The sequence below is a fragment of the Mustelus asterias genome, chromosome 18, assembly GCF_964213995.1.
Source record: "Mustelus asterias chromosome 18, sMusAst1.hap1.1, whole genome shotgun sequence".
In the NCBI taxonomy this organism is placed as follows: Eukaryota; Metazoa; Chordata; class Chondrichthyes; order Carcharhiniformes; family Triakidae; genus Mustelus; species Mustelus asterias.
In genome coordinates this window covers 19,288,672-19,314,564 of record NC_135818.1, presented here as the reverse complement: position 1 = coordinate 19,314,564, position 25,893 = coordinate 19,288,672, and the positions used below count along the sequence as shown (strand labels likewise).

Genomic DNA, 25,893 nt, shown 5'->3' with positions numbered 1-25,893 from the left:
GCTGGTGTCATAAAAATGACAGAATCTGGTAGCAATTTGTCTTCTATTTCTTGCCTTCCTGTGTTTTGTGAGTCGCTTTGTTACTTGCGTCAAGCCCTTTTTAATTCTCCCCTACTCCCTGGGTCGACATATGCGAACAAAAGGAGAACACTCAACTCTTCAAGTCTGTTCTGTTTAATTAAATCATGCCTGATCTCAATCTTAACTCCACCGAACCACCTTCTTTCCTTCACCCCGAAAATCCTTATCCAACAAAAATCTATCAATCTCACTTCTGCAATTTTCAATTAAGCCCCTAGCTTCAGCAGCTTTCTTTGGGGGGGATGGGAGAATTCCAGATATCTTTGATTCTTTGTGTGAAGAAGTGCTTCCTGACATCAACTCTGAACCACCTAGCTTTAATGTTAATGTCATGTCCCCTTGTTCTGGACTCTGACACTGGAGCCAAGGATTTCTCTCGAACTAACCTGACCTAACCTCTTAAACGCCTCATGTAGATGATATCCTACAACTGACCTGCACCAAGGCTCCAGCCATCTTGAGGGAATCTTGACCACCTCTGGACAATCTCTGTGGTGTTTCTCCAGAACAGCAACCCTTCCCCAAGATCAGGAGTTTAGTTGTTGTATGGTACTGACCTCATGCTTCACTTTCTTACAGGATATACATACCAGAATCATGGGAACATTAGGAACAGGAGGAGGCCATTCAGCCCACTCAAGCCTGCTCTATCATTGGGTGGCACGGTAGCACAATGGTTAGAATTGCTGCCTCACAGTGCTGGGGACCCGGATCAATTCCGGCTTCGGATGTGTGGGGTTTGTACGTTCTCCCCATGTCTGCGTGGGTTTCCTCCCACAGTCCAAAAAGATGTGGGTTAGGTTGATTGGCCATGCAAAATTGTCCCTTAGTGTCAGGGGGATTAGCAGGATCAATATGTGGAGTTACGGGGATAGGGCTGGGTGGGATTGTTGTCAGTGCAGGCTTGATGGGCCGAATGAACTGTAGGGATTGTATGATTTTATGATTCAGTTAGATTACGGTTGATTTGTACCTCAACTCCTTGGTCCATATCCTTTGGCTCTCTCACATACTAATCGCAGTCTTGAAAGTTTCAATCGTCCCCCTGCACCCATAGCCATTTGAGGCAGGGAGTTCCAGCTTTCCATTACCCTAACTTTGAATCAGTTCTTCCTGATTTCCCTCCTGAACGGCCCGGCTCTAAGTTTGAGATTATGACCCTTTGTTCTTTATTCCCCGCCAGAGGAAATTGTTTCTCCGAATCTACCTTATTGAATCATTTTAACAATTTAAGCACCTTGATCAGATTACCCCCAAGTCTTCAATTCTTCACAAAACTCTCACCACAAACGAGACATTTAATATATCACAGTCAGAAATAATTCAGTTGTACAAACAGGTCCTTGGAGTTGTTGGCAACTGGCTAACTTAATTTGTACAAATTTTCACCTCCGCACTTTCAAGTTAATAATAAGCAAAGTGGTAATGAATCATTCTTGTTTAATTAACACAGGACAAGTGTTTGTCTGAGAAATTCATTGTTCCAATACATAACAAAAGTAAATATGAAAATTAATTGACTTTATATAAGATAGTTTATGATGTCAGGAGTGCTTTATACTCCCCTCCTCCTTCTGGTACCAGGCCTTACAAGGGCATTGGCCGCCATGGATTGCCATTGGATTGGTCCATGATTATGTTTGGCAAAGTGCTGCAGTGTTTCACCATTGCCCTCTGCAGCATGGCTGGCTGGAAACTCTCCCGCTCTTACCACTTACAACCAGGATTTTTGGAAGTATTTACTGGCTGGCAATCAAGCTGTTTGACCACACCTTCCATGGCCATCAACAAATCCCAAAGTGGGACTTGAGCCAGGAGCTTCTGACCCAGAGGTAGCGATGCTACCACCGCGCCACAAGACCCACGTTTTGCACTCGACACTTTTAACGCAGTCACTGAACGTAATGTCAGAAATTTGACGGCCAGTTTGCATACAGCACAAGCCCATGGACATCATCAGATCTTTAATGTTTTAGTGATGTTGGTTGAGGGAGAAATATGGTTCAGGAGCTGAGGGGAAATGACCCCTGGTCCTCTTTACAATAGTGCTGCAGGAATCCCTCACGACTACCTGACTGGGCCCTTGGTTCAACATCTCTTCTCAGAGACACTTTCAAACCCCCCAAGTTTGGGTCTCTCCCATCATGCCCTCTCTCTTGTCAGACTTTCAAAATCCCCACATGATGCAGGGCGCACAAAGTTTAATGAAAAGTGTGTTCTGTAAATTGAATATTAGGAAGGCATGTAGAACTGGAGAGATTTCCTGAATTCTGGGATTCTCCTGAAATTGCAAACTTGCTGTTGAGAGGCCTCATCTGATTGCTCAATAGGTGAAGCCAGAGCACGGGAGGGACCTTAGCCACACAGATCAGGATAGTCTCAGCTTCAATCACTAGTTGACGCCCATGACAGGAATGCTACAGTTTGATTCAGTATCCTGGGATAGGTGGCGGTGATGGTGGTGGGGAGGGGACAGAGGGGGGAGCGGGGGTGGAGATGGGTGGGGGGTAGTTAGTGAAATGATTGAAGATTCCAGCTCCGGGTTATATGGCAATGAGGTCAGCTGTGATGCCCACCTCGGGAAGACTGGTCACTTTCAAACCCACAATTTGTACGAGCTAAAAGGGCAAGGGTGGCAGGTGCAGAGGAACACCCTCTCGCCCTGTCCCAACTTGGGGAGAAGTCATTGCTCCTTCATTATCACTGGGTCAAAACACTGGGACTCCCAGACATAGCCACACCATGGGATCACTTTTTCTACATAGATTGCAGTGGCTCAGGAAGATTGTGTATTACCACCTTCTCAGGAGTGACTAGGGATAGAGAATAAATGCCAGGCTCACCAGCAATCCCCATCTCCCCAGAATAAATAAAAAAATTTAAAAACTAGGGAGAGGGTTTTGGCTTCTGGTGGGATTGTATCTTAATTTGAAGTGGTTTGCAACATTTTAATTCTTTGTATTTTTTTTTACACAGATGGACTTGCATTAATCTTGAATGAATCTGGCATATCAACCATGGCCCTGAATGCCTCAATGGACAATGTGACCATGGTTCCTTTGTTCCTGGGTCTTAACCTCCTCTTTGAGTTGAAACCTCTCTTCATTCCACTGTATGTGCTGCTCGTGATTGTGGCTTGTACCGGTAACCTCCTCCTCGTGGCCCACATCTCCGCCACCAAGAAGCTTCACACGACCACCAACTTTCTCATTGGCAATCTGGCTGCCTCTGACTTGGTGATGTGCATCTTCTGTGTCCCAATGACTGTTTCCTATGCATTTGAATCCAAAGGGTGGCTTTTCGGAATCTTCATGTGCTATTTTATAACCCTCATGCAATCCACCACTGTCTTTGTATCTGTCTTGTCCCTCACTGTCATAGCTGTGGATAGGTATGTGGTGGTGGCGTACCCAATACGCCAGAGAATCAGGCCTCGGTACTGTGCCTACATTGTCGCTTTCATCTGGTTGGTCTCAATTGCTGTTTCAATACCTTCCTCCTTGCACACCAACTATATAGACCTCAACCCGACTGGGCAGAACATGATCATCTGTGAGGAGGCCTGGGTCGGTTTGGACAGGCAGAGGCTGCTCTACTCCTGTATCATGCTGATGTTGTCCTACATGCTCCCGCTCTGCGCGGTCTCCATTTCCTACTGCGCCATCTCACGTCACCTGAAGAAGAGGAATGTCCCGGGAGCTGCCTCCTGCAGTCACGAGAAGTGGTCAAAGAAGCGGAGCAGGGCCTTCTGGATGCTCACCATCTCTGTCCTGTCCTTTGCCCTCTGCTGGGTCCCTCTGCAGACAGTCAATCTGATCCGGGACATTGACCTCAACATCATAGACAAGAGCTACATCAATGTGATCCAGGTGTCCTGCCATTTGATTGCCATGAGCTCCGCCTGTTACAACCCCTTCATCTATGCCTCCCTCCACAACAAGTTCCGACTCCAGCTGAACAAACTCCCATTCTGCAACAAGAGGCGAGCAAATGGCACCATATCGAGCCAAACATCCCGCATGAACACCTGTTCCTCTCTGGATGCACCCACCATCATCAGCTTAAAGGAGAAGCTCTCTTTGAAATAGAGCGACGTGTCTCTGTCGGATAGGACTAAAACGTCTCTCTGCCTCACTGAGTCTATCAAAGCAGAGTACCACAAGACAAAATGGCTGGTGCCTTCCACCAGGAGCCCAATAGTGCGACTGCCCCATTGGACCATAAGTCAAGTTAAATTGGTCTAATTGGGTTCCTTTTAAGAACTGGGCACAGGCCATTGATTAGTTTCAACACTCCCACTCAACACAACCACCTACTCAAGGGTAAGGCTCCCAAACAGAACCAGGATAGTTGGGGTTTGAACCATTGGACTGAACTCTGAAATTTGCTATACTAAGAATCAAAATAATTAACCGCTCCCTGTAATGAAACAGAGAGGCAGAAATTGTCATTTTGAAAACTAGTTGAAATTTCTGATTTCTCTGAAGAAGGCTCATCTCGACTCGAAACGTTGGGTTTATTCTTTCCCCACAGGTGCTGTCAGACTTGCTGAGCTTTTCCAGCATTTTCTGTTTTTGTTTCGGATTCCAGCATCTGCAGTATACTGAAATTTCAGATGTTTCACTCAAAAATAGAATGTTGACTTTTGGACACCAATCCAAGCGGCACATGGCAACAGTAACCAATCAAAATATAAGAAAGAAAATTGCACATGAAAAGAGAGAGGGACAGCCGGCTTTGCTGAATGGTGTTTTAGTTCCTTTTGCCTCGGGAAAATTATCAGCTGAACTCTGTCCAATTCTTAAGCAGAAAAAGACATTGTTGTAAAGAGAAAGATAGGCCTGGACCCTTCACCAGAACTGAAATGGCCAGATCAGAGGATACCTTCTCAGGACTGAAGAATAATCAAAGAAAGGGCAGGAGAAAATTCTACAGGAAGGAGGCTGGATGAAGATTACTTATTAGATCTAAATCTATCAAACATGTGAATAAAGACTGTTCGACTGATGGTAAAGAATTATCCAATCAGAGTGGCATCATCAGGATGGACAGACAAGGTGACCAATGGCAGGAGAGTGAGGTGCACAGTGATTGCAGGCAGGAGGTCATGTGATGAATACTCCAGAACTATGTCCAACTAGTGTTGGTGACCCTACTCATGGGTGCAAATTCTGAAGGAAAATAATATCTCCACCTTGAGAATTCAATCTGCTGTTCAGACTGAGAGGGCAAGCCTTTTTAATGCAACTTTGGACTTGTGATCAGATCACATGTGTTATATCCAAGTGTTAAGGTATGAGAAGGAAGTTACACTCGAGTAACTGACTTAGAAGTTCTCACCTGGAGCAGAAATGGTCTTGCTGGGAGCTGTCTGTACAAATTTAAATTACTGTAGCTTAAGGTGCAACAGTGATCATTGTTGTTGCATTTTCATTAGATTTTTGATTATATGTGGAATAAAGATCTAACAGCTAGTCAAACTGAGAATTGTACTATCTGTTCACCACAATTAGAGCAATCACTATAATAACCAAGGGTTGGGAGCTAAATCAATCTACTTTGATCGTCACTGGATCCTGATAGAGATATTTAAAATTCTGAAGGGTTTTAATAGGATGGATGTGGAGCAGTCCAATACTAGGAGCGACAAGTATAAGATAATCACTAATAAGCCTATTAAGGAATTCAGGGGAAACTGTTTACCTGGAACATGGTTAGCATGTGGAACTAACTACCACATGGTAAGGTTAAGGCAAATAACTTCGATGCTTTTAAGGGGAAGTCAGATAAGCATGTGAGGGAAAATGGAATAGAAGGAGAGATTGGTGGAATGAGTTTGAAGCAAAGAGAGTGGGGAAAGCTCGTATGGGGAACAGAAATATCAGTGTAAGCTCATTAGACCTAATGATGGGTTTTTGTGCTGTGATAGGATTCAGGGCAGAGGCAATTTCACCTAAGAGTGCTTGATACTGCTACTTGGTACATGAAACGAAAATCTTCTGTCTTTCAGTTCTAATATCCCTCCCTCTATGGGCAGAACATTTATTTCAAAAATTGTTGAAAAAGCACAAATTACACAGGATTATTTAGAATTAAACATTAATACATTTGAGAACTGCTTGAAGGCAACCAAAATTTCATTGAGCATTTTTCCTCCACTTCAGAACCAATTACAATGTGGCCAGATTATTTTTGCTGTCCAAGGGTTATTATGTTTTTATTCTCCACAATTTTAAAAGACTCACCCTTGCTTTCAAATCCCGCCATATTCTCACATACCTCCCTGTCTCTGCAATCTCTTCTGGCTCCACCACGAGATATCTGCGCTCCTCTAATATGGCCCTCTGAAACATGCCCGATTTTAATCGCTCCACCACTGATCGCAGTGCCACCAGCTACCCACTCCCTCAGCTCAGGAGGGTAATAAATGCTGGCCTTGCCAGCGATGCCCTCATCTTGTCAATTTAAAAAGAACTGCAAATATCTCAATCACTGATGTGATTAGTGTATTCCTGCACTGTTACAGGAAGAAACCTTGGGGGTGATTTTGAACCCACACTCTCGACATCTGCAGGAATGGCAGTGCGTGCTCAAAATCTGGAGAATGCAACTTGCGTCGGCGAGTTTCCAAGTTCCAATCTTACCGGTCCCTTCGCTGGCAGAGTAGCATGAATTGCCCCGGGACTGCAGAAAGCTCATTTTAATACATTAACATGTCATTAGCGAGCACTCTCGCCCCTCACTGGATATTCAGCGGGCACCAGTGTGATGTCACGCAGCCACCATTTATAACAGCTCTACATCAGCTTGAACCTGGTGCCTTCACCTCTGAGGGGGGTTTCGGAGGTGAGCGCTCAGGCAGCCAGCACCCTCCGTGGTGTGCACTGCTCAGGGGGCCACTCTGAAGTACAACTCGGGCCTGGGGTGGGGGCCTTATCTTCCCTTCATGTCAGGGTGCCCTGGGGTTGTGAAGGCTGGTATGCAGGCAGCACTTTCTGTGCCCTCCTTCCTGGGTTGCTGCTTTTATTGCAGCTGAGAGAGTGCCCTTCCTTAATGGGGGCTGGCCACAGGGTGGGAGTGACATACGCTGCCATTCTCACACTCCACAGGGATGAGGTGTCAGGTGAGCGCGGTGGTTCCCCCAAGCTGGGTGACATGAACAGACAGGATGGAGGCTCAGTGGGTGAGCAAAGTGAGATTTATTGCCAGAATTCAAAATATAATGGTAATCTTTCTACAGTAGAACCTATATTCACCCGTGCCTGCTAAGTGCATACGGTTTCTTTATCTTCCTGACCCTACCATGGGGTGTACGCCCAGGATCCACAACTGAGGTTAGGCAGCCTGCTGACTTCTATGCCCTTTTGCCTGAGATGACCCTGGCAGATGTCCCCTGAGGGGCTTGGCCCTAGAGGGTACAGGCTTGCTTTCGGGCAGCATGGATGTTTGACAGCTTTCCTCCTCGGTGTCAGGGGCTGGAGGTGTGTCACAGGGAGGGGGGCATCAGGTGGGCTAGAAATGCCCAGAGTCCCCTGGCTGGAGAGCCTCGGGCCGTACTCCTGCCGATCCTCTTCCCTTCAGGTTCCTGGGGACTCCTGAGCTCCTCCATGGGATGGAGATAGTGCTGGAGTGAGATCCAGAAACCTTGCCGCCATCTGGCGCTGACGCTCGTGGATTCCCACCAGTGCCTGCACCATGCACTCAAAGCCCTGCACCATGGAGCTCACGTACTCAGACATGGAGGTCATGAGCTGAGCCATGGTGTGGACATCTCCTGCACCAAGGTCTCCACTGCGGACGCCATTCTCACAGTGTTGGCCTCGGTGCGCTGCAATGATGGCACCATCTCCTCAGATAGAGGGCGATGGGACTCCACCAATCGACCTTGCACTCCAAGGATGGCTGCTGTCAAACCTTTCTGATACTCGTGACTCTGCCTTTGCAGCTCCAGCAGCTGAGACAACCAGACCCGGGGCACATCATTGGCAAGGGGCTCAGTAGAGCCCTGGGCTCCAAATGTCAGTTCCCTGGGACATCCCTACTTCTGCCTGCTGTGGATCTTCAGCTGTGAGTTGTTCAGCAGTCAGTGAGCCAAAAGTCTGCCTACTTATTGAACCCAATGAGGTGGTACTAGCTGTGACACCTCTTCAATGGTGGGGTTGGAAAAATCCTCCTCTGAACTGCTGGAGTCCGGTGGGAGCAGAGGATGTGAGGATAGACCGGCCAGTTCCGCTGGTCGACCTGCGAGTGAAGGGACATGGCATCAGTGCATTACAGGGGATACGGGGGGGGGACATTGATTTCATTGAGACTTGAGGAATGACAACATATGTGTTGAGGATTCTCACGTTTCTCTGCTGCCCTCACTTCACCAGCAGCACAGGCACGTTCTTCCTCCTCCCGGCCAGCTTGAGGGCTCACTCCTCGAAACATGTGAGGGTTCTCAGCTCAGGCACGAGTTCGGCTGGCTGCCCGCTGACTCTTGTTGTGGTTGTCTGCAACGACACAGAGAGGAAGAGTGTAGGTGGGAGTCGTGAGATTGAAGATGATGAGGTATGGCAGGCATGGGACTTGGGTGGGAGCTGGAGTGTGCAGAGCAGAGCAGCTACTGGGAGAACATGGTGATTGTGGGAGGGAGAGGGAGATCTGGCAAAGGCCAACATGGCTGAGTCAGAGAAAGGGTTGGGGGTGTGAGGTGGTGTGTGAGGGGGGTCCAATGGGAGATTAGGGGTTGTTCACTTACCCTGGCTGAGTGACAAAGATCACTGCTCTCTCATTCCCTTCTGGCACGCGCTTGCACTGCCCAGGGCTGTCATTGCATCTCAGGCAGGGGTGGTGACCCGGTGGAAGACTGCCTCCTGGAACGGGGGTAGAATGTGTCCTGCCTCTGCTCCACTCCATCCAGCATCCTGGTGAGGGCCTCCTCGGAAAAGCACGGTGCTGCCATCTCCTGCAGTTGTTGTGGAACAAGTGCTGGTGAGTGCTGGGTTGCTGTTTATGTGCAGCAGTTAAGTCATTGTGGTGCGGGCGAATCAGAGGGAACATGCTGGTGGAGCAATGTGAAACATGTGGGCATAAAGATTATTGCTAATAAGGCAAAAGATGCAGCCTGAAATCGCACTGACGCCGTTCGTAGGAAACACTGGGTGGAATTGTACGGCCATTTTATGCCCATTTTGCAGCAGGAAAATGTTGTAAAATTGGGTGTAAAGCACTAGCACGATTGGTGCTGGTTTTTGCGACTGGCGCGATTTTATGGCACCCTGATTACTGGCGCGGTCGGGGAATGGGAACAGACATGTTGGCGTCTCTGATGGAACTGGAGGCCATTGAGGCCCCTCAGGGAGACTGAGTGCAAGGCGGGGGGTGCACTTGGGCAATGTCAGACTGGCATAGCCACCCTGGCATCTGGGCAATGCCAGTCTGGACCTGGGAAATGCCTACTGGACGCTTGGGTTATGCCCACCGGTCAGTGCCAGGGACGGGGCCAATGGGGGGACTGTGGGGAGCATTGCCAGGGGCGGGGCCAATGGGGGTAGGGCCTGTGGGGCAGTGCCAGGGGATGGGGCCAATGGGGATGTGGTAAGTGGGGGGCCCAGTTGTGGGGGGGGGGGGGGGGATGGGGGTCCACTGGCACTCTGCATGCGATTGGTGAGGGAGGGCATCAGGGCCGTGATCGGTGGGGGAGGGTAGCAGGGCCATGATCAGTCTTGGCAGCGTGGGGGTGGTGGGGCCTGTATCTCAGGCTGTGGGCCCCTGCAATTGCAGGGGGAGGGGGAAGCTCGTTTGAGGCTGCCTGCAAAAGCAGGGGCCTGACAACTCTCTGTCTGTCTGTCAGATCCCTGCTACTGTTAATGCACATGTGCAGCATCAGAGGTCTGCACATGCGCAATAATTCCCTCTACAGGCTGGCTGGCGAGTTAAGCCCCGCCCACAGCCTCTCTGGCTTTAAACTGACCAGCCCACCTTTTCAGGGACAGAGTACATAAGATTGGGTGTGATAACTCGCCCATAAAACGGATCTGGAACTTTCCCATTTTCAGACTAGCTGGACATTTAGAAAATATCTCATAAAATTCCACCCATTCAGTTTTTTGTCCCAGAACCAACACTCTGCCACAACACCAACAGCATCAGCAGCAGCTGGAGTACTAGCAGCACCAGGTGCCTTCTATTCCGAAACATGCTGCGCTACAGGACGGAGGGATGGACACCAAGATCCCCCAATACAGGATCTACAGGCGGAGAGAGGATCAACTGTCTGAACATGTATAAACACCAGTGCCGCAGGAGGCTCAGCTTTCACAACAGCTCATGGTTGACATCTGCTGTCCCCTGAAACAAAACCTCCTTCCCAGTGGAGCAAGTGGTCAAGCATTTCAATAGCCAGAAAGGTGCCAGTCTCTGGGAGAGCCTCACACTGGCTCTCTGCCTCTCGCCAAGTGGTGGCCTCTCTTCGCAAGGTGAGAAAGCAGAGGTGTGACTGCTGCCCATGGCTTGTGTGGAGAGGAGGAAGGTACAATACATGTGGAGGCTCAGCCTGAGGCATAAGTGGGAGAGGAAACTAGGCTGAGGATGAATGTAAATCTTGGCTTTTTGGATGAGGATATGGGGAGGTGCCTGGACAGAGAGGAATGAGTAGAGCTGCTAGATCTATTGTTCTGAGGAGTGCTTTGTAGGCGAAAGCTTGGGAAGTCAGAGCTTGAGGCTTGGTACCTGCAAGCACTATGATTCTCCCCTTTTCCACCCCCCTGCATTCTCTTGGTGCACTGTCTCCAAGCTGAATAGGCCACACATCTGCTGTTTGTCTCCATGGACACATCTGTCCAATCTTGCTCGATTAGATAAATTGTCTACTCCCATTGGCAGCCATACTTTTAGCTGCTGTAGCCTTAAGATTTAGAATTCGTTCTCTAAACCTCTCGACCTCTCACTGCTCCTTTAAATTGCTCCTTAAACATGCTTCTTTGACCAAGATTTTGGTCACCTGTCTTTAGATGGTTTGGTGTCAAATTCCGCCTGGTGGTGTATTCCTGCTGAATGGATGTTTTACCACATTAAAGGAGGGACACAGGTATGAGCTGTTGTTCACTCTTAATCCTTGAAAACTGGCCATAAATCAGGATGAATCCACACTGGTGCAAAATACATGTGGTCCATTGGAGGGAACGGATTGCTGGGCAAAATAGGCTATTCTCATTCCCAGATTTTTTTATGCAGTCGAGAGCCCCATTAATAATTATAGAATCATGGAATCATACAGCACAGCCAAAGCCTTCGCAATTCGTCCCACTTCCTTCCTTTTTCCCAATGTTTCCTTTGCCAAGTATTGCTCTCATTACTTTTTGAAGTTATTGCTCCCACACCACTTCGGGCAAAGCGTTATCTCTAGACTTATCACCTGTCTAAGCAAAGCTTTTACTAGTCTTCATACTCCAGCAGATTTTGAGTTTGATTTTGACAGGGGGCACACAAGTGTCAGGTAAGCAATGCATTTATTGGGTTGTTTCATGAAAGCATCAGCTGGCCTGTTTAATTAAATGATCTAAATTATTTGTACTTCCACGGAAATGATATGTGAGAAGATATGTAACAGGGTAACAGCACACAGACTACATCCAGTTACAATGTCGCTTGTTTGAATAGCTCTGCTAACTTTTGAAGTTTCCTTAATTTGGCTATTTTCAACCATCTATTAAATTACTAATGCATGTAATTCCCTTCATCATAGCGAAATGCTTAATTTGTTCTAATTGCCGCGAATGCTTACTTATATTTTGTACATTATCTCCTGCAAATTGGCTTCATCTAACTCAGGACATGGTAGGGGTCAGGACAAGGTAGATATAAAATGTCATGAGACTGTGCTCATTATCTCAAGTTAAATAATCGCCGTGTCAGAACTCTTTCAAGTCAGCGTCAACTTATTTTATTGGTTCGACACACAGTACAATATCACAGAGAATAATCCTCACCTTCATGAATAAACAAGGACACTGTATTAAACTGTTGGGTAAGTGGGAACATTGCCCTGTTCCACAGTGATTAATCCTCCCTTTGACAGATAAACATAAATCTGTGCAGTTGTACCTCATAACCAAGTTCAATCAGTAAATAGCAAAATCACACTGCCACAGGATACAATTATACAGTGACAAACAGGAACTGTGTACTGGTACATAGTGAGTGATCCTTCTGGTGCTGAACTTAAAGGAATTCCTTGCACTTAGAATCATTGAAAATATAGCCATTCAACCCATGTGTCTCAGCTCTTTGGGAGAGTTATTCAATTCACCCCAGTCACCGGCTCTTTTCCCCATAGCCCTAAAAAGTTTCCCCCCCATAAGCACATTCTCTTTGGAAAGTCACTATTGGATCTATTTCTGCCACCCTTTCAGGCAATACATTCCAAATCACAACATTTTTTGTTATTCATTTATGGGATGTGGGCGTCGCTGGCTGGGCCAGCATTTATTACCCATCCCTAATTGTCCTGAGTGGCTTGCTAGACCATTTCAAGGGGTCATTTAAGAATCAACAACATTGGTCTGGAGTCACATGTAGACCAGACCCGGTGAGGACGGCAGATTTTCTTCCCTAAAGGACATTAGTGAACCAGATGGGTTTTTACAACAATCAACAACGATTTTATGGTCATCATTACACCTAACCAGCATGAAAAAAGTGCAGCTTAGGTGCATTGGCCATGCTAAATTCTCCTTCAGTGTAACCTAAACAGGTGCCGAAAGGAGTGTGGCAACTAGGGGATTCTCACAGTAACTTAATTGCAGTGTTAATGTAAACCTACTTGTGACGAATAAATAAACTTTCTCTTAGACTTTTAATTCCAGATTTTTATTCAACCGTCTGATCATTTTTACCCCGCACCAATTTATTTGTGACACAGGTCGTAAGTCAGAGATTAAACCTTTATGGTTCTGTTTTTTAGTTTAGCCCCTAGCCACCCTTACGGAGCATTTTTCTTCATCCTGTCTATGTTCTTGGTACGCACGTGGGCCATGACAACTGGATCCTTCTCTTCCCACTCCAAGTTCCTCTCCAGCCCTGAGGAGATGTCCTGAGCCCTGGCATGGGGCAATGGCACAGCCTTCATGACTCATGCTCTGATCTGCAAGGAACAGTATCCATTGTCCCTAAGTATACTGTCCCATACTACTGCTAATTTCTTTTTGGTCCACCCACTCGAATGACCCCTATACCATGACGCTGTGCTCAATTTGCTTATCCTCATTGAAATCCCTGTTCTCATCTTCACAGGCCACACAAGAGGTTTATCAAGAGTCAGTTGTTTTCCTCTTGGCAGGAATATGGTACGGTGTCTTATTGTATCAAGATAGAGATGGTTGCTGAGCCTTGAAGTTACTTCATCTGCTATATTTCAACAACAACTTGCATTTATATAGCATATTTGCAAAGTAATTCATCCCAAGGTGCTTCACAGGAACTTGATTGAACAGGCTTTGACATGGAGCCATGTAAAGAGATATTAGGCCAGATGTTCAAAAACTTGTGTAAGGGACTGAGGAATATTTGTGGGGAAGACAGTTACCAGTGTTCTTTGTCCTTTGTGGGCTTCAGTGTCCTGTTTGCCGGGTGGGTGCTGTAAACAGGATGCTGTTGGTTGAGTGATGTGGGCTGGGCCAATGGGATTGCTCTGGGGGCGGGAGGAAAAAAAGGCGCCAGGAAGTGAAGCAGTGAAGAGAGAGAGAGCTGAAGGTGCAGAGCTGAAGAGAGAGAGAGCTTTTTCCAGGCAGGGAGAATTCGGTTTGGCGTGAGAGGCAGCCAGGCGTTCCCCTGCCTGTTCTTTTCATTACTGCCGAGGAGGACAGCATTCAGCGCACTCGACCTACGTTGCTGCACGGATAGCTCGCGGCACCTCTGCCTCCTGCGGCATCATCTTCCACACGTGTGTCTCTCCTGGACTGTGTGTGGGTGTCGTGAGTAACTGGTGGGGACTATACAGTCCAACTGGATCAGTATCTACGAATGTGTTACGGAGGATGAGTTTCCCTATATGTGCACCAACGGAGGGCCCCCAACAATTATCAGAGCTCACCGTTTTATGTCTGTTAATTATATGTGTTATTAAATTTATTTTTGATATCCCGATTACAGTTCTGACATTTATGGGTAAACAGGGAATTAGCCAAATCAACATCAACCGCTAGGAATTCGGGATCCTGTTGATTGAATATTTAAATAGTAGCCCCATATAGTGGTCAGAAGGGGGTTACATTTTTGGAGGCACCGCTGAGATCATTCCTGTTTACCCATACAGGTCAAATAAATTTTTTTCCCCCGTCAGTCAGTAACAGTTAACCCAGTAATTACAACAGGAAAAGTTTTACAGTGGTAGTAGCTCACTTAAGACAATGGATTTTTCTCAGGCTGCTGACTGGAGCCACCAAAAGAATATCAGTCTTTCTCGTGGCATATTACTGAGCAATGTGCCAATAGATACTAGTGAGGAGACCATTGCTAGGGTCTTAAACACAGTGAAAGTCTTTGGTTGCACCAAGATTTGTGGTCGCCGTGGGGATTCTACTGGCACACAGCTGTTCATACTAGTGGAGACTAGCATTGATTTAACCCCTGACACTGTACCTCCAGATGTAGGTATTGAAGGAGAAGCTGGGCCATGGGCTGTGCATACGCTAGAAAGCTTGGACACACAGGATGCTGTTCCTGAAGAGGATGCTTTCCATCCAAAGTTGTTGTTACTACTACAACAGGAAGGCAAGTCAATGGAGGATTTTCAGGCCATAGTATCAGAAAATCAAGCTCCCAAAGTGGATGTGAACATGGATTTAGTGACTGCTATTGGCAAACTGGTGGACAAGTGCAACCAAGTGTCTACCGATGGGCCTAGCTACAGAAAGCTGAGACTGTTTTCAGGACTGAAACCTGTACCCCCAGGTGAGGAAGAATACGATGCCTGGATGGAGCAGGCTACCCAGATGATCAATGAGTGGCAATGCACTGACGCCGCCAAGAGACAGCGTATAGTGGAGAGTTTAAAAGGGCCTGCTGCTGACATCGTTCGATTTTTGAAAGTTAGCACTCCCACTGCTACAGCCACCAATTATTTATCTGCTCTGGACACAGCTTATGGTACCACAGAGAGTGGAGCCGACATCTTGGCCAAGTTCAGACACACATACCAGGATGAAGGAGAAAATCTCTCTGCTTTTCTATATCGCTTTGACAAACTTCTCCATCGTGCTCTTCTTAAGGGAGGAATTACGGCTGCAGACATGAATCGAGCTCGGATGGAACAGCTAGTCAAGGGTGCACTCACTCGAGACATGGTTGCTCTGCGTGTAAGGATGAGCCACACCCTGGACAAACCCCCTTCCTTCTTCCAGCTGATGCGGGAGGTAAGAGAGGAAGAAAATTGGATTAGCGCCAGAGAAGGGGTGAAAGCTACTGCCACCGCAGCCACCACCAGTGTACCGCAGTCCTCAGTTACGTCTGAGTTGAACAGCCTACGAAATGAGGTAAGGGAACTGACTTCTCAGGTGGCCAGACTGTTGAGCGCCGTTCCAGTTACCCCTACATCTGAAAGTACGACAGCAAGGACTGGGTCCGTACAGCAGGCGCCAGAAGCTGCTGTTCGGGACGCGTCGCCCCGAGTGAAAATGTCCAAACCACTGCCAGCAGGAATCTTTTGCTACAGGTGTGGGCAAGATGGGCATACAAGGAGAGAGTGCAAAGAACTCGAGGATCTGAGGAGAGTGAATCAGAAGCTGATCAAAGCAAGCAGACAGCAGGGAAACTTCTCAGGAGCCATGTGAAGGAACGGTGCTTGGTTCCGTGTGAAATAAGTTCCACCCACTGTCCACCCCCAGCGAAGCAAGGCTCAAAACAGTTACCTGCAGGATTAGTGGGGCCCATCTCTGGTGTACCTGTGCAAATAGAAGGAGTTTATGCAAGAGCTTTGCTTGACAGTGGCTCCCAAGTAACCATTTTGTATCGCAACTTCTACGACACCTACCTGAAACACTTACCTCTCCAGCCACTTGAAGACCTGGAAATATGGGGTTTAAGCTCTCACCAATACCCATATCATGGCTACCTGTCCATACAACTCGAGTTCACTGCCGCTGTAACCGGAGTGCCGCAGACAGTTGACACTTTGGCCTTAGTATGTCCTGACCCTGTGAAAGATAACAACATTGCTGTGCTGGTGGGAACAAATACCCGGCTGGTGAGAGAGTTGGTGGAGTCCTGTAAAGAACAGGCGGGAGAACGCTTGTTGGGTACTTTGACCATACACCCCTTCCTCCGAGAAGCTTATGAGACACTCACCCAGTCTGAAACAACAGAAGGGGTAGACAAGCATGGTACTGTGTGGTTTACCCAGCACAAGCCAATCACCTTGCAACCAGGACAAGTGTTTAAAGTCACTGGCCTCCCAAAGTTTCCTGGTGATTTCACAGACCAGCTAGCACTGATAGATTAGCCTATTGACACTTTTTCCCCTGAAGAGTTGTGGGTGAGGCCTGAGGTTCATCTTGCATCAGTTGTTTCCAGCAGACGCATTACTGTGACTGTGAAGAACCTGTCATCCAAAGAAATCTCCTTGAAACGTGGGACTCCATTAGCCCATATTTTTCCAGTAGCCCCTGTTCCTCTGCCGAGGGCACAGTGTGCGGATAAAGCTGCAATCGAACTGACCCCTTCCTCTTTTGATTTTGGAGCCTCTCCTATGCCAGAGGAGGCAAGGAGGCGTCTCTGTGAGAGAATGATGGAGAAGAAAGAGGTTTTCTCTCACAACGAGTGGGATGTAGGCTGTTCTAAAAGCACCAGACATGAAATAAGACTGAAGGATGCAAGGCCCTTCCGAGAGAGGTCACGTCGCTTGTCGCCTGCTGACTTTGAAGATGTGCACCAGCACCTACAGGAACTACAAAGCCATGGCATCATCTCTGAATCGCGTAGTCCCTACGCATCGCCAATAGTAGTCGTACGCAAGAAGTCAGGGAAGGTACGAATGTGCGTGGACTACCGAACCCTTAACCTTCAAACAATACCGGATCAGTACACTGTCCCAAGGATAGAAGACGCTCTTCACTGCTTGTCTGGAAGTAAATGGTTCACAGTCCTCGACCTGAGGAGCGGGTACTATCAAATACCCATGAGTGAGGCTGACAAGGAGAAGACTGCTTTTATCTGCCCTTTGGGTTTTTATCAGTTCGAACGCATGCCTCAGGGAATTTCCGGAGCACCGGCCACTTTTCAGAGAGTCAGGGAACATACTGTCGGCGACATGAACTTTCTGGAGGTGTTGGTGTACCTGGATGATCTCATTGTGTTTGGACGAACCCTCGAAGAACACGAGGAGCGGTTGCTCAAAGTGCTTGACCGGCTCCAAGAAGAAGGTCTGAAGATGTCACTTGACAAGTGCCAGTTTGGCAGGACTTCTGTCACCTACGTTGGACATGTAGTGTCGCAGGACGGAATAGCGATGGACCCATCCAAGGTAGAGGCTGTTGTCTCCTGGCCAAGACCCCAAACGGTGACAGAGCTCAGATCCTTCCTTGGATTTTGTGGCTACTATCGCCGCTTTGTCAAGGACTTCTCCAAACTCTGCCGTCCCCTCAACGGACTCCTTCAAGGATATCCTCCCCGTCCCCGCTCCAAGGGGAGTCAGACTGCAAACTCACCTGACAAGACTTACTTCAAGCCTTCTGAACCCTTTGGCTATCGGTGGAGTGAGCAATGCGAACATGCTTTCCAAGGACTCAAGACCCGGCTCACCAAAGCCCCTCTATTGGCGTTCGCAGATCCACAGAAGCCTTACATTCTGCACGTGGATGCTGGCCTGGACGGACTAGGTGGTGTCTTATACCAAGAGCATGATGATGGTCTACGCCCAGTTGCATTCATCAGCAGAAGTCTCTCGCCATCTGAGAAAAACTATCCAGCACACAAACTGGAGTTTTTAGCTCTCAAGTGGGCTGTTGTGGATAAGCTACATGACTATCTTTACGGAACTACTGTACAAGTCAGAACGGACAACAATCCCCTGACCTACGTCACAGCGCCAGCTAAACTGGATGCCACTGGACATCGTTGGCTCTCAGCACTGTCCACCTACAACTTTAGCCTTAAGTATAGACCAGGCCGGCATAACCTTGACGCAGACTCGTTGTCTCGACGTCCACATGACAGCATGACACCAGATGATGAATGGCAAGAAATCCCAGTTCCAGGAGTGCGGGCTCTTTGTCAGACTGTGTCGAGTAGCACGCGAGCAGGACACTCCTATCCATGTGTGATCGAACAAATAGGGGCTCATGTGTCTGCAGTTCCCAAGGCTTTCTGTCATACCGTTGCAGTAGTAGCTGATCAGCTGCCCACTTTCAGTCCAGCAGAGCTTCAAGCTGCTCAGAAAAGCGACCCGTGTATAGGAGAAATATGGCTAGCTGTCAATCAGAAGGCACCGGCAAGTCAAATACAGACAAACCATCCTGATCTTACACTTCTGAAACGAGAGTGGGGGAAGTGGTCAATCGAGCAGGGTCTGCTTTACAGGATAGTCAAACAGTCTGACCTACGCTTACAGCGACAGCTTGTGCTCCCCAAGCAGTTCCATCGTATGATTCTGAAGTCACTGCATGACAACAATGGACATCTGGGATTTGACAAGACCTATGCACTCGTCTGTGACAGATTCTTCTGGCCCCACATGAAGCTAGACGTAGAGACATACTGCAAGACATGTGAACGCTGCATTAAGAGAAAGACTCTGCCACAGAGAACAGCACCACTTTCCCACATCCAAAGTTCAGGCCCTATGGATCTTGTATGCATTGACTTTCTCTCCATAGAACCTGATTCCCGCAATGTGTGCAATGTGTTGGTAGTCACTGACCACTTCACTTGGTATGCACAAGCATTCCCAACCAAGGATCAGAGAGCCATAACGGTTGCCAGAACTCTATGGGAGAAATACTTCATTCACTATGGCCTACCAACTCGCATACATTCAGACCAGGGTCGGGATTTTGAAAGCCAGTTGGTGAGAGAGATGTTGACCATGTTGGGTGTGAGGAAATCAAGAACTTCACCATACCACCCACAAGGTGACCCTCAACCAGAGAGGTTCAATAGAACCCTGTTGAACATGCTGGGAACTCTTGAGCCCAGTCAAAAGTCCAAATGGAGTCAGCACATTGCACATCTGGTCCACGCGTACAACTGTACCCCAAATGAAGCTACCGGGTATTCACCCTACTTTTTAATGTTCGGGAGGGAAGCCAGACTTCCTGTGGACATTTGCTTTGGCGTGTCAGCGGATGGGACCTCAACAACTTCCCACTTGCAGTATGTGTCTAAGATGAAGAAAGAGCTGCAAGCAGCCCATCAGTTGGCCCAAGCCACTTCCGCTAAAATGAACCAAAGTAACAAGGAGAGGTATGACCAGAGAGTGCGCTACCATTGCTTGAAGCCTGGGGATAGAGTCCTCATTCGAAACCTTGGCCTGAAAGGGAAACAGAAGCTTGCTGATCGGTGGAGTGCAAATCCTTATGTGGTTGAGAGTCAAATGTCTGATCTTCCTGTTTATCGTCTAAAGCCTGCAGATGGTTCAGGACCCATTAAGGTCATGCACCGAAATCATATTTTGCCCCTGGGACAAGAGGTCCAATTGAGCACTGAGGTTGACTCAAAGCCTACTCCCTCTCCAAGAGCCCTCAGGCGCAGAAAAGCAAAAGAAAGGAATCAAACTCCTGAGGTTCACAAAGATGACTCCGCAGCTGATGTGCCCCTGGGAGATCAAAACTCTTCAGAGTCAGAGTCAGAGTATGGACATTACCCAGAGGACTTGATCATTGACAATCCGGAGGGAATCTGTGAACAACCGGAACAGGATGTCATGCCTACAGAGTCCAATCCCCCCACAAATGCTACAGAAGTGACAGAAGTCGCAGCGAGCTCAGAATCTTCAGAAGGGCTACCTGTTGTGATAGAAGAGGTAGTAACTGAGCAAAGGGAAGTAGAATCAGACAGTTCTGTTGAGGGCACTTACACTACAGACACATCTAACATAGCCAATCCAGAACCAGAGATAAGGAGATCACAGAGAGAGAGAAAGCCAGCACACCGTTTCCATTATACAAGCTGGGAGAGCCGTGTGCAAAGTCTGTAGTAGTAGGACATACAAGTGTTCACTCAGCTACGCCATCCACTATGCATTTTCCTGAACACTGCAATAGTTGTCATACATGGTGGTGTAACTCCTTTGCTCAGTGCTCGTCATGTATAAATAAGGTACCACTCTTTTCACCCACTATTATACCAGTCATCACACTATAAGGTACATGGTGTAATTGGTTAACTGGGTCCTATGTCATGTACTTCAGCATGGGGGCATGCTGCATTTTTGGTGGGGGGAGAATGTAAGGGACTGAGGAAAATTTGTGGGGAAGACAGTTACCAGTGTTCTTTGTCCTTTGTGGGCTTCAGTGTCCTGGTTGCCGGGTGGGTGCTGTAAACAGGATGCTGTTGGTTGAGTGATGTGGGCTGGGCCAATGGGATTGCTCTGGGGGCGGGAGGAAAAAAAGGCGCCAGGAAGTGAAGCAGTGAAGAGAGAGAGAGCTGAAGGTGCAGAGCTGAAGGTGCAGAGCTGAAGAGAGAGAGAGCTTTTTCCAGGCAGGGAGAATTCGGTTTGGCGTGAGAGGCAGCCAGGCGTTCCCCTGCCTGTTCTTTTCATTACTGCCGAGGAGGACAGCATTCAGCGCACTCGACCTACGTTGCTGCACGGATAGCTCGCGACACCTCTGCCTCCTGCAGCATCATCTTCCACACGTGTGTCTCTCCTGGACTGTGTGTGGGTGTCGTGAGTAACTGGTGGGGACTATACAGTCCAACTGGATCAGTATCTACGAATGTGTTACGGAGGATGAGTTTCCCTATATGTGCACCAACGGAGGGCCCCCAACGATTATAGATCAGAGCTCACCGTTTTATGTCTATTAATTATATGTGTTATTAAATTTATTTTTGATATCCCGATTACAGTACTGACATTTATGGGTAAACAGGGAATTAGCCAAATCAACATCAACCGCTAGGAATTAGGGATCCTGTTGATTGAATATTTAAATAGTAGCCCCATATAGTGGTCAGCAGGGGGTTACACTTGGTCAGAGAGGTAGCTTCTAAGCTGCATCTTAAAGGGTGAGAGAGTGGTAGAGAAGCAGGAAGCCTTTGAGAGGTACTTCCAGAGTTCCTTACTTTCGGAATTAGATTTCACCATTAATAAAGTCAAGGGATTCTCCCAAAAAAATTCTAAGTTCTCAATGTGCGGGAAAATGGGAATAAATCCTGCCAGTTTTTTTAGCATGATTTCCAGAATGAATCTCCAACACTCTGTGCATCACAGAATTCCCAAGTGGGATTCACTCTGAAAATCAGGGGGCAGGATCTATATCCACCGGAGAGGCTGGCAGCATAGTGCTGAGCGGGCCACCGCACATGGGTCGATCTGTCAGTGCAGAGATTGGCACATGCGCAGTTGTCCCCTATTGCCGACCTCCAGCTTGCTGGCCAGCCCGATTGCCTGGTGTTATTAAAACTCTTACTGTGTTTGCCCGATTGCTGGCCAGCCCAGTAACCCCCCATCACAGGCCTTGCAGACCACCCCCCAAACCCCCGATCACTGGCCTCCCGGACCTCCCCAGGCCAACCCCTATGTTCCCCTCCCGATGGTCTTTCCCTTGTTTGCGTTCAGTCCTAAAGACTGGTTGTGTCTTTTGACTAGGCCTGCGATTGTCACAAGCTCAGTTTTTAAAAATATACTTTATTCATAAAATGTACATAAGTACATCAGGGGGTCGATTCGCTCAGTTAGCTGGACAACTGATTTGTGATGTGGAGTGACTCCAACAGCGTGGGTTCAATTCCTGTACCAGCTGAGCTTGTCAATGAAGGCCCCACCTTCTCAACCTTGCCTCTCACCTGACTCTCAGGTTAAATCACCACCAATCACCTCTCTCACTCAAAGGAGAAAGCAGCCTATGTTTCTCTGGGACTGTGGCGACTTTCATTTCATCTCATTTCATATAAGACAATTCCACTTGAAAACTATTGAAAGTGAAGTTGAATATTCTTCGTCCGGCATGTTCCAGTCTGAGATACCTCAATACAATTTCAATACCCTTGATATTTACAATAACAACAGAAAATGCTGGGTAAGCTCAGCAGGTCTGGCAACATCTGTGGAGAGAGAGAACAATATGCATTTACTTGTCAGATGTACGGCCAAGGAGTTCTACACAGCTTCTAGCCCCTCACTGCTGAAATGTCTTAGACAGCGATCTTTTGTATCAGACTGACTCCAGTTCCACATTCTGTATCAGACTGACTCCAGTTCCACATTCTCTTTCAGACTGACTCCAGTTCCACAGTCTCTTTCAGACTTGACTCCAGTTCCACATTCTCTTACAGACTGACTGCAGTTCCACATTCTGTATCAGACTGACTCCAGTTCCACATTCTCTTTCAGACTGACTCCAGTTCCAAATTCGGTATCAGACTGACTCCAGTTCCACATTCTGTATCAGACTCACTCCAGTTCCACATTCTGTATCAGACTGACTCCAGTTCCACATTCTCTTTCAGACTGACTCCAGTTCCAAATTCGGTATCAGACTGACTCCAGTTCCACATTCTGTATCAGACTGACTCCAGTTCCACATTCTCTTTCAGACTGACTCCAGTTCCAAATTCGGTATCAGACTGACTCCAGTTCCACATTCTGTATCAGACTGACTCCAGTTCCACGTTCGGTATCAGCCTGACTCCAGTTCCACATTCTCTTTCAGACTGACTCCAGTTCCAAATTCGGTATCAGACTGACTCCAGTTCCACATTCTGTATCAGACTGACTCCAGTTCCACATTCTGTATCAGACTGACTCCAGTTCCACATTCTCTTTCGGACTGACTCCAGTTCCACATTCTCTTTCAGACTGACTCCAGTTCCACATTCTGTATCAGACTCACTCCAGTTCCACATTCTGTATCAGACTGACTCCAGCTCCACATTCTGTATCAGACTGACTCCAGTTCCACATTTTGTATCAGACTGACTCCAGTTCCACATTCTCTTTCGGACTGACTCCAGTTCCACATTCTCTTTCAGACTGACTCCAGTTCCACATTCTCTTTCAGACTGACTCCAGTTCCACATTCTCTTTCAGACTGACTCCGGTTCCACATTCTGTATCAGACTGTCTCCAGTTCCACATTCTCTTTCAGACTGACTCCAGTTCCAAATTCGGTATCAGACTGACTCCAGTTCCACATTCTGTATCAGACTGACTCCAGTTCCACATTCTCTTTCAGACTGACTCCAGTTCCAAATTCGGTATCAGACTGACTCCAGTTCCACATTCTGTATCAGACAGACTCCAGTTCCACGTTCGGTATCAGCCTGACTCCAGTTCCACATTCTCTTTCAGACTGACTCCAGTTCCACATTCTGTATCAGACTGACTCCAGTTCCACATTCTGTATCAGACAGACTCCAGTTCCACATTCTGTATCAGACTGACCCAGTTCCACATTCTCTTTCAGACTGACTCCAGTTCCACATTCGGTATCAGACTGACTCCAGTTCCACATTCTCTTTCAGACTGACTCCAGTTCCACATTCGGTATCAGACTGACTCCAGTTCCACATTCTCTTTCAGACTGACTCCAGTTCCACATTCTCTTTCTGACTGACTCCAGTTCCACATTCTCTTTCAGACCGACTCCAGTTCCACATTCTGTATCAGACTGACTCCAGTTCCACATTCTCTTTCAGACTGACTCCAGTTCCACATTCTCTTTCTGACTGACTCCAGTACCACATTCTCTTTCAGACTGACTCCAGTTCCACATTCTGTATCAGACTCACTCCAGTTCCACATTCTGTATCAGACTGACTCCAGTTCCACATTCTGTATCAGACTGACTCCAGTTCCACGTTCTCTTTCAGACTGACTCCAGTTCCACATTCTGTATCAGACTGACTCCAGTTCCATGTTTTGTATCAGACTGACTCCAGTTCCACATTTTGTATCAGACTGACACCAGTTCCACATTCTGTATCAGACTGACCCAGTTCCACATTTTGTATCAGACTGACTCCAGTTCCACATTCTGTATCAGACTGACTCCAGTTCCACATTCTGTATCAGACTGACCCAGTTCCACATTTTGTATCAGACTGACTCCAGTTCCACATTCTGTATCAGACTGACTCCAGTTCCACATTCTGTATCAGACTGACTCCAGTTCCACATTCTGTATCAGACTGACTCCAGTTCCACATTCTGTATCAGACTGACTCCAGTTCCACATTCTCTATCAGACTGACTCCAGTTCCACATTCTCTTTCAGACTGACTCCAGTTCCACATTCTGTATCAGACTGACTCCAGTTCCACATTCTCTTTCAGACTGACTCCAGTTCCACATTCTCTTTCAGACTGACTCCAGTTCCACATTCTCTATCAGACTGACTCCAGTTCCACATTCTCTTTCAGACTGACTCCAGTTCCACATTCTGTATCAGACTGACTCCAGTTCCACATTCTCTTTCAGACTGACTCCAGTTCCACATTCTCTTTCAGACTGACTCCAGTTCCACATTCTGTATCAGACTGACTCCAGTTCCACATTCTCTTTCAGACTGACTCCAGTTTCACATTCTGTATCAGACTGACTCCAGTTCCACATTCTCTTTCAGACTCACTCCAGTTCCACATTCTCTTTCAGACTGACTCCAGTTCCACATTCGGTATCAGACTGACTCCAGTTCCACATTCTCTTTCAGACTGACTCCAGTTCCACATTCTCTTTCAGACTGACTCCAGTTCCACATTCGGTATCAGACTGACTCCAGTTCCACATTCGGTATCAGACTGACTCCAGTTCCACATTCTCTTTCAGACTGACTCCAGTTCCACATTCTCTTTCAGACTGACTCCAGTTCCACATTCGGTATCAGACTGACTCCAGTACCACATTCTCTTTCAGACTGACTCCAGTACCACATTCTCTTTCAGACTCACTCCAGTTCCACATTCTCTTTCAGACTGACTCCAGTTCCACATTCTCTTTCAGACTGACTCCAGTTCCACATTCTCTTTCAGACTGACTCCAGTTCCACATTCTCTTTCAGACTGACTCCAGTTCCACATTCTCTTTCAGACTGACTCCAGTACCACATTCTCTTTCAGACTGACTCCAGTTCCACATTCTCTTTCAGACTCACTCCAGTTCCACATTCTCTTTCAGACTGACTCCAGTTCCACATTCTCTTTCAGACTCACTCCAGTTCCACATTCTGTATCAGACTGACTCCAGTTCCACATTCTGTATCAGACTGACTCCAGCTCCACATTCTGTATCAGACTGACTCCAGTTCCACATTCTGTATCAGACTGACTCCAGCTCCACATTCTGTATCAGACTGACTCCAGTTCCACATTCTGTATCAGACTGACTCCAGTTCCACATTCTGTATCAGACTGACTCCAGTTCCACATTCTCTTTCAGACTGACTCCAGTTCCACATTCTGTATCAGACTGACTCCAGTTCCACATTCTCTATCAGACTGACTCCAGTTCCACATTCTCTATCAGACTGACTCCAGTTCCACGTTCTGTATCAGACTGACTCCAGTTCCACATTCTCTTTCAGACTGACTCCAGTTCCACATTCTGTATCAGACTGACTCCAGTTCCACATTCTCTTTCAGACTGACTCCAGTTCCACATTCTTTATCAGACTGACT

At 47.4% G+C, this 25,893-nt stretch overlaps 1 protein-coding gene across 1 annotated transcript; it reads left to right on the top strand.

The window, feature by feature from the left end:
• Positions 1–3,098: 3,098 nt before the first annotated feature.
• On the top strand, positions 3,099–4,169 carry LOC144506807 (prolactin-releasing peptide receptor-like). The gene has a single exon (XM_078233167.1). The coding sequence runs from the start codon at positions 3,099–3,101 to the stop codon at positions 4,167–4,169; it is 1,071 nt and encodes a 356-aa protein (XP_078089293.1).
• The last annotated feature ends 21,724 nt before the right edge of the window (positions 4,170–25,893 follow it).

Coding starts and splice junctions, on each gene's coding strand:
- LOC144506807 (XM_078233167.1), top strand. CDS start 3,099: ATGGCCCTGAATGCCTCAATGGACAATGTGACCATGGTTCCTTTGTTC.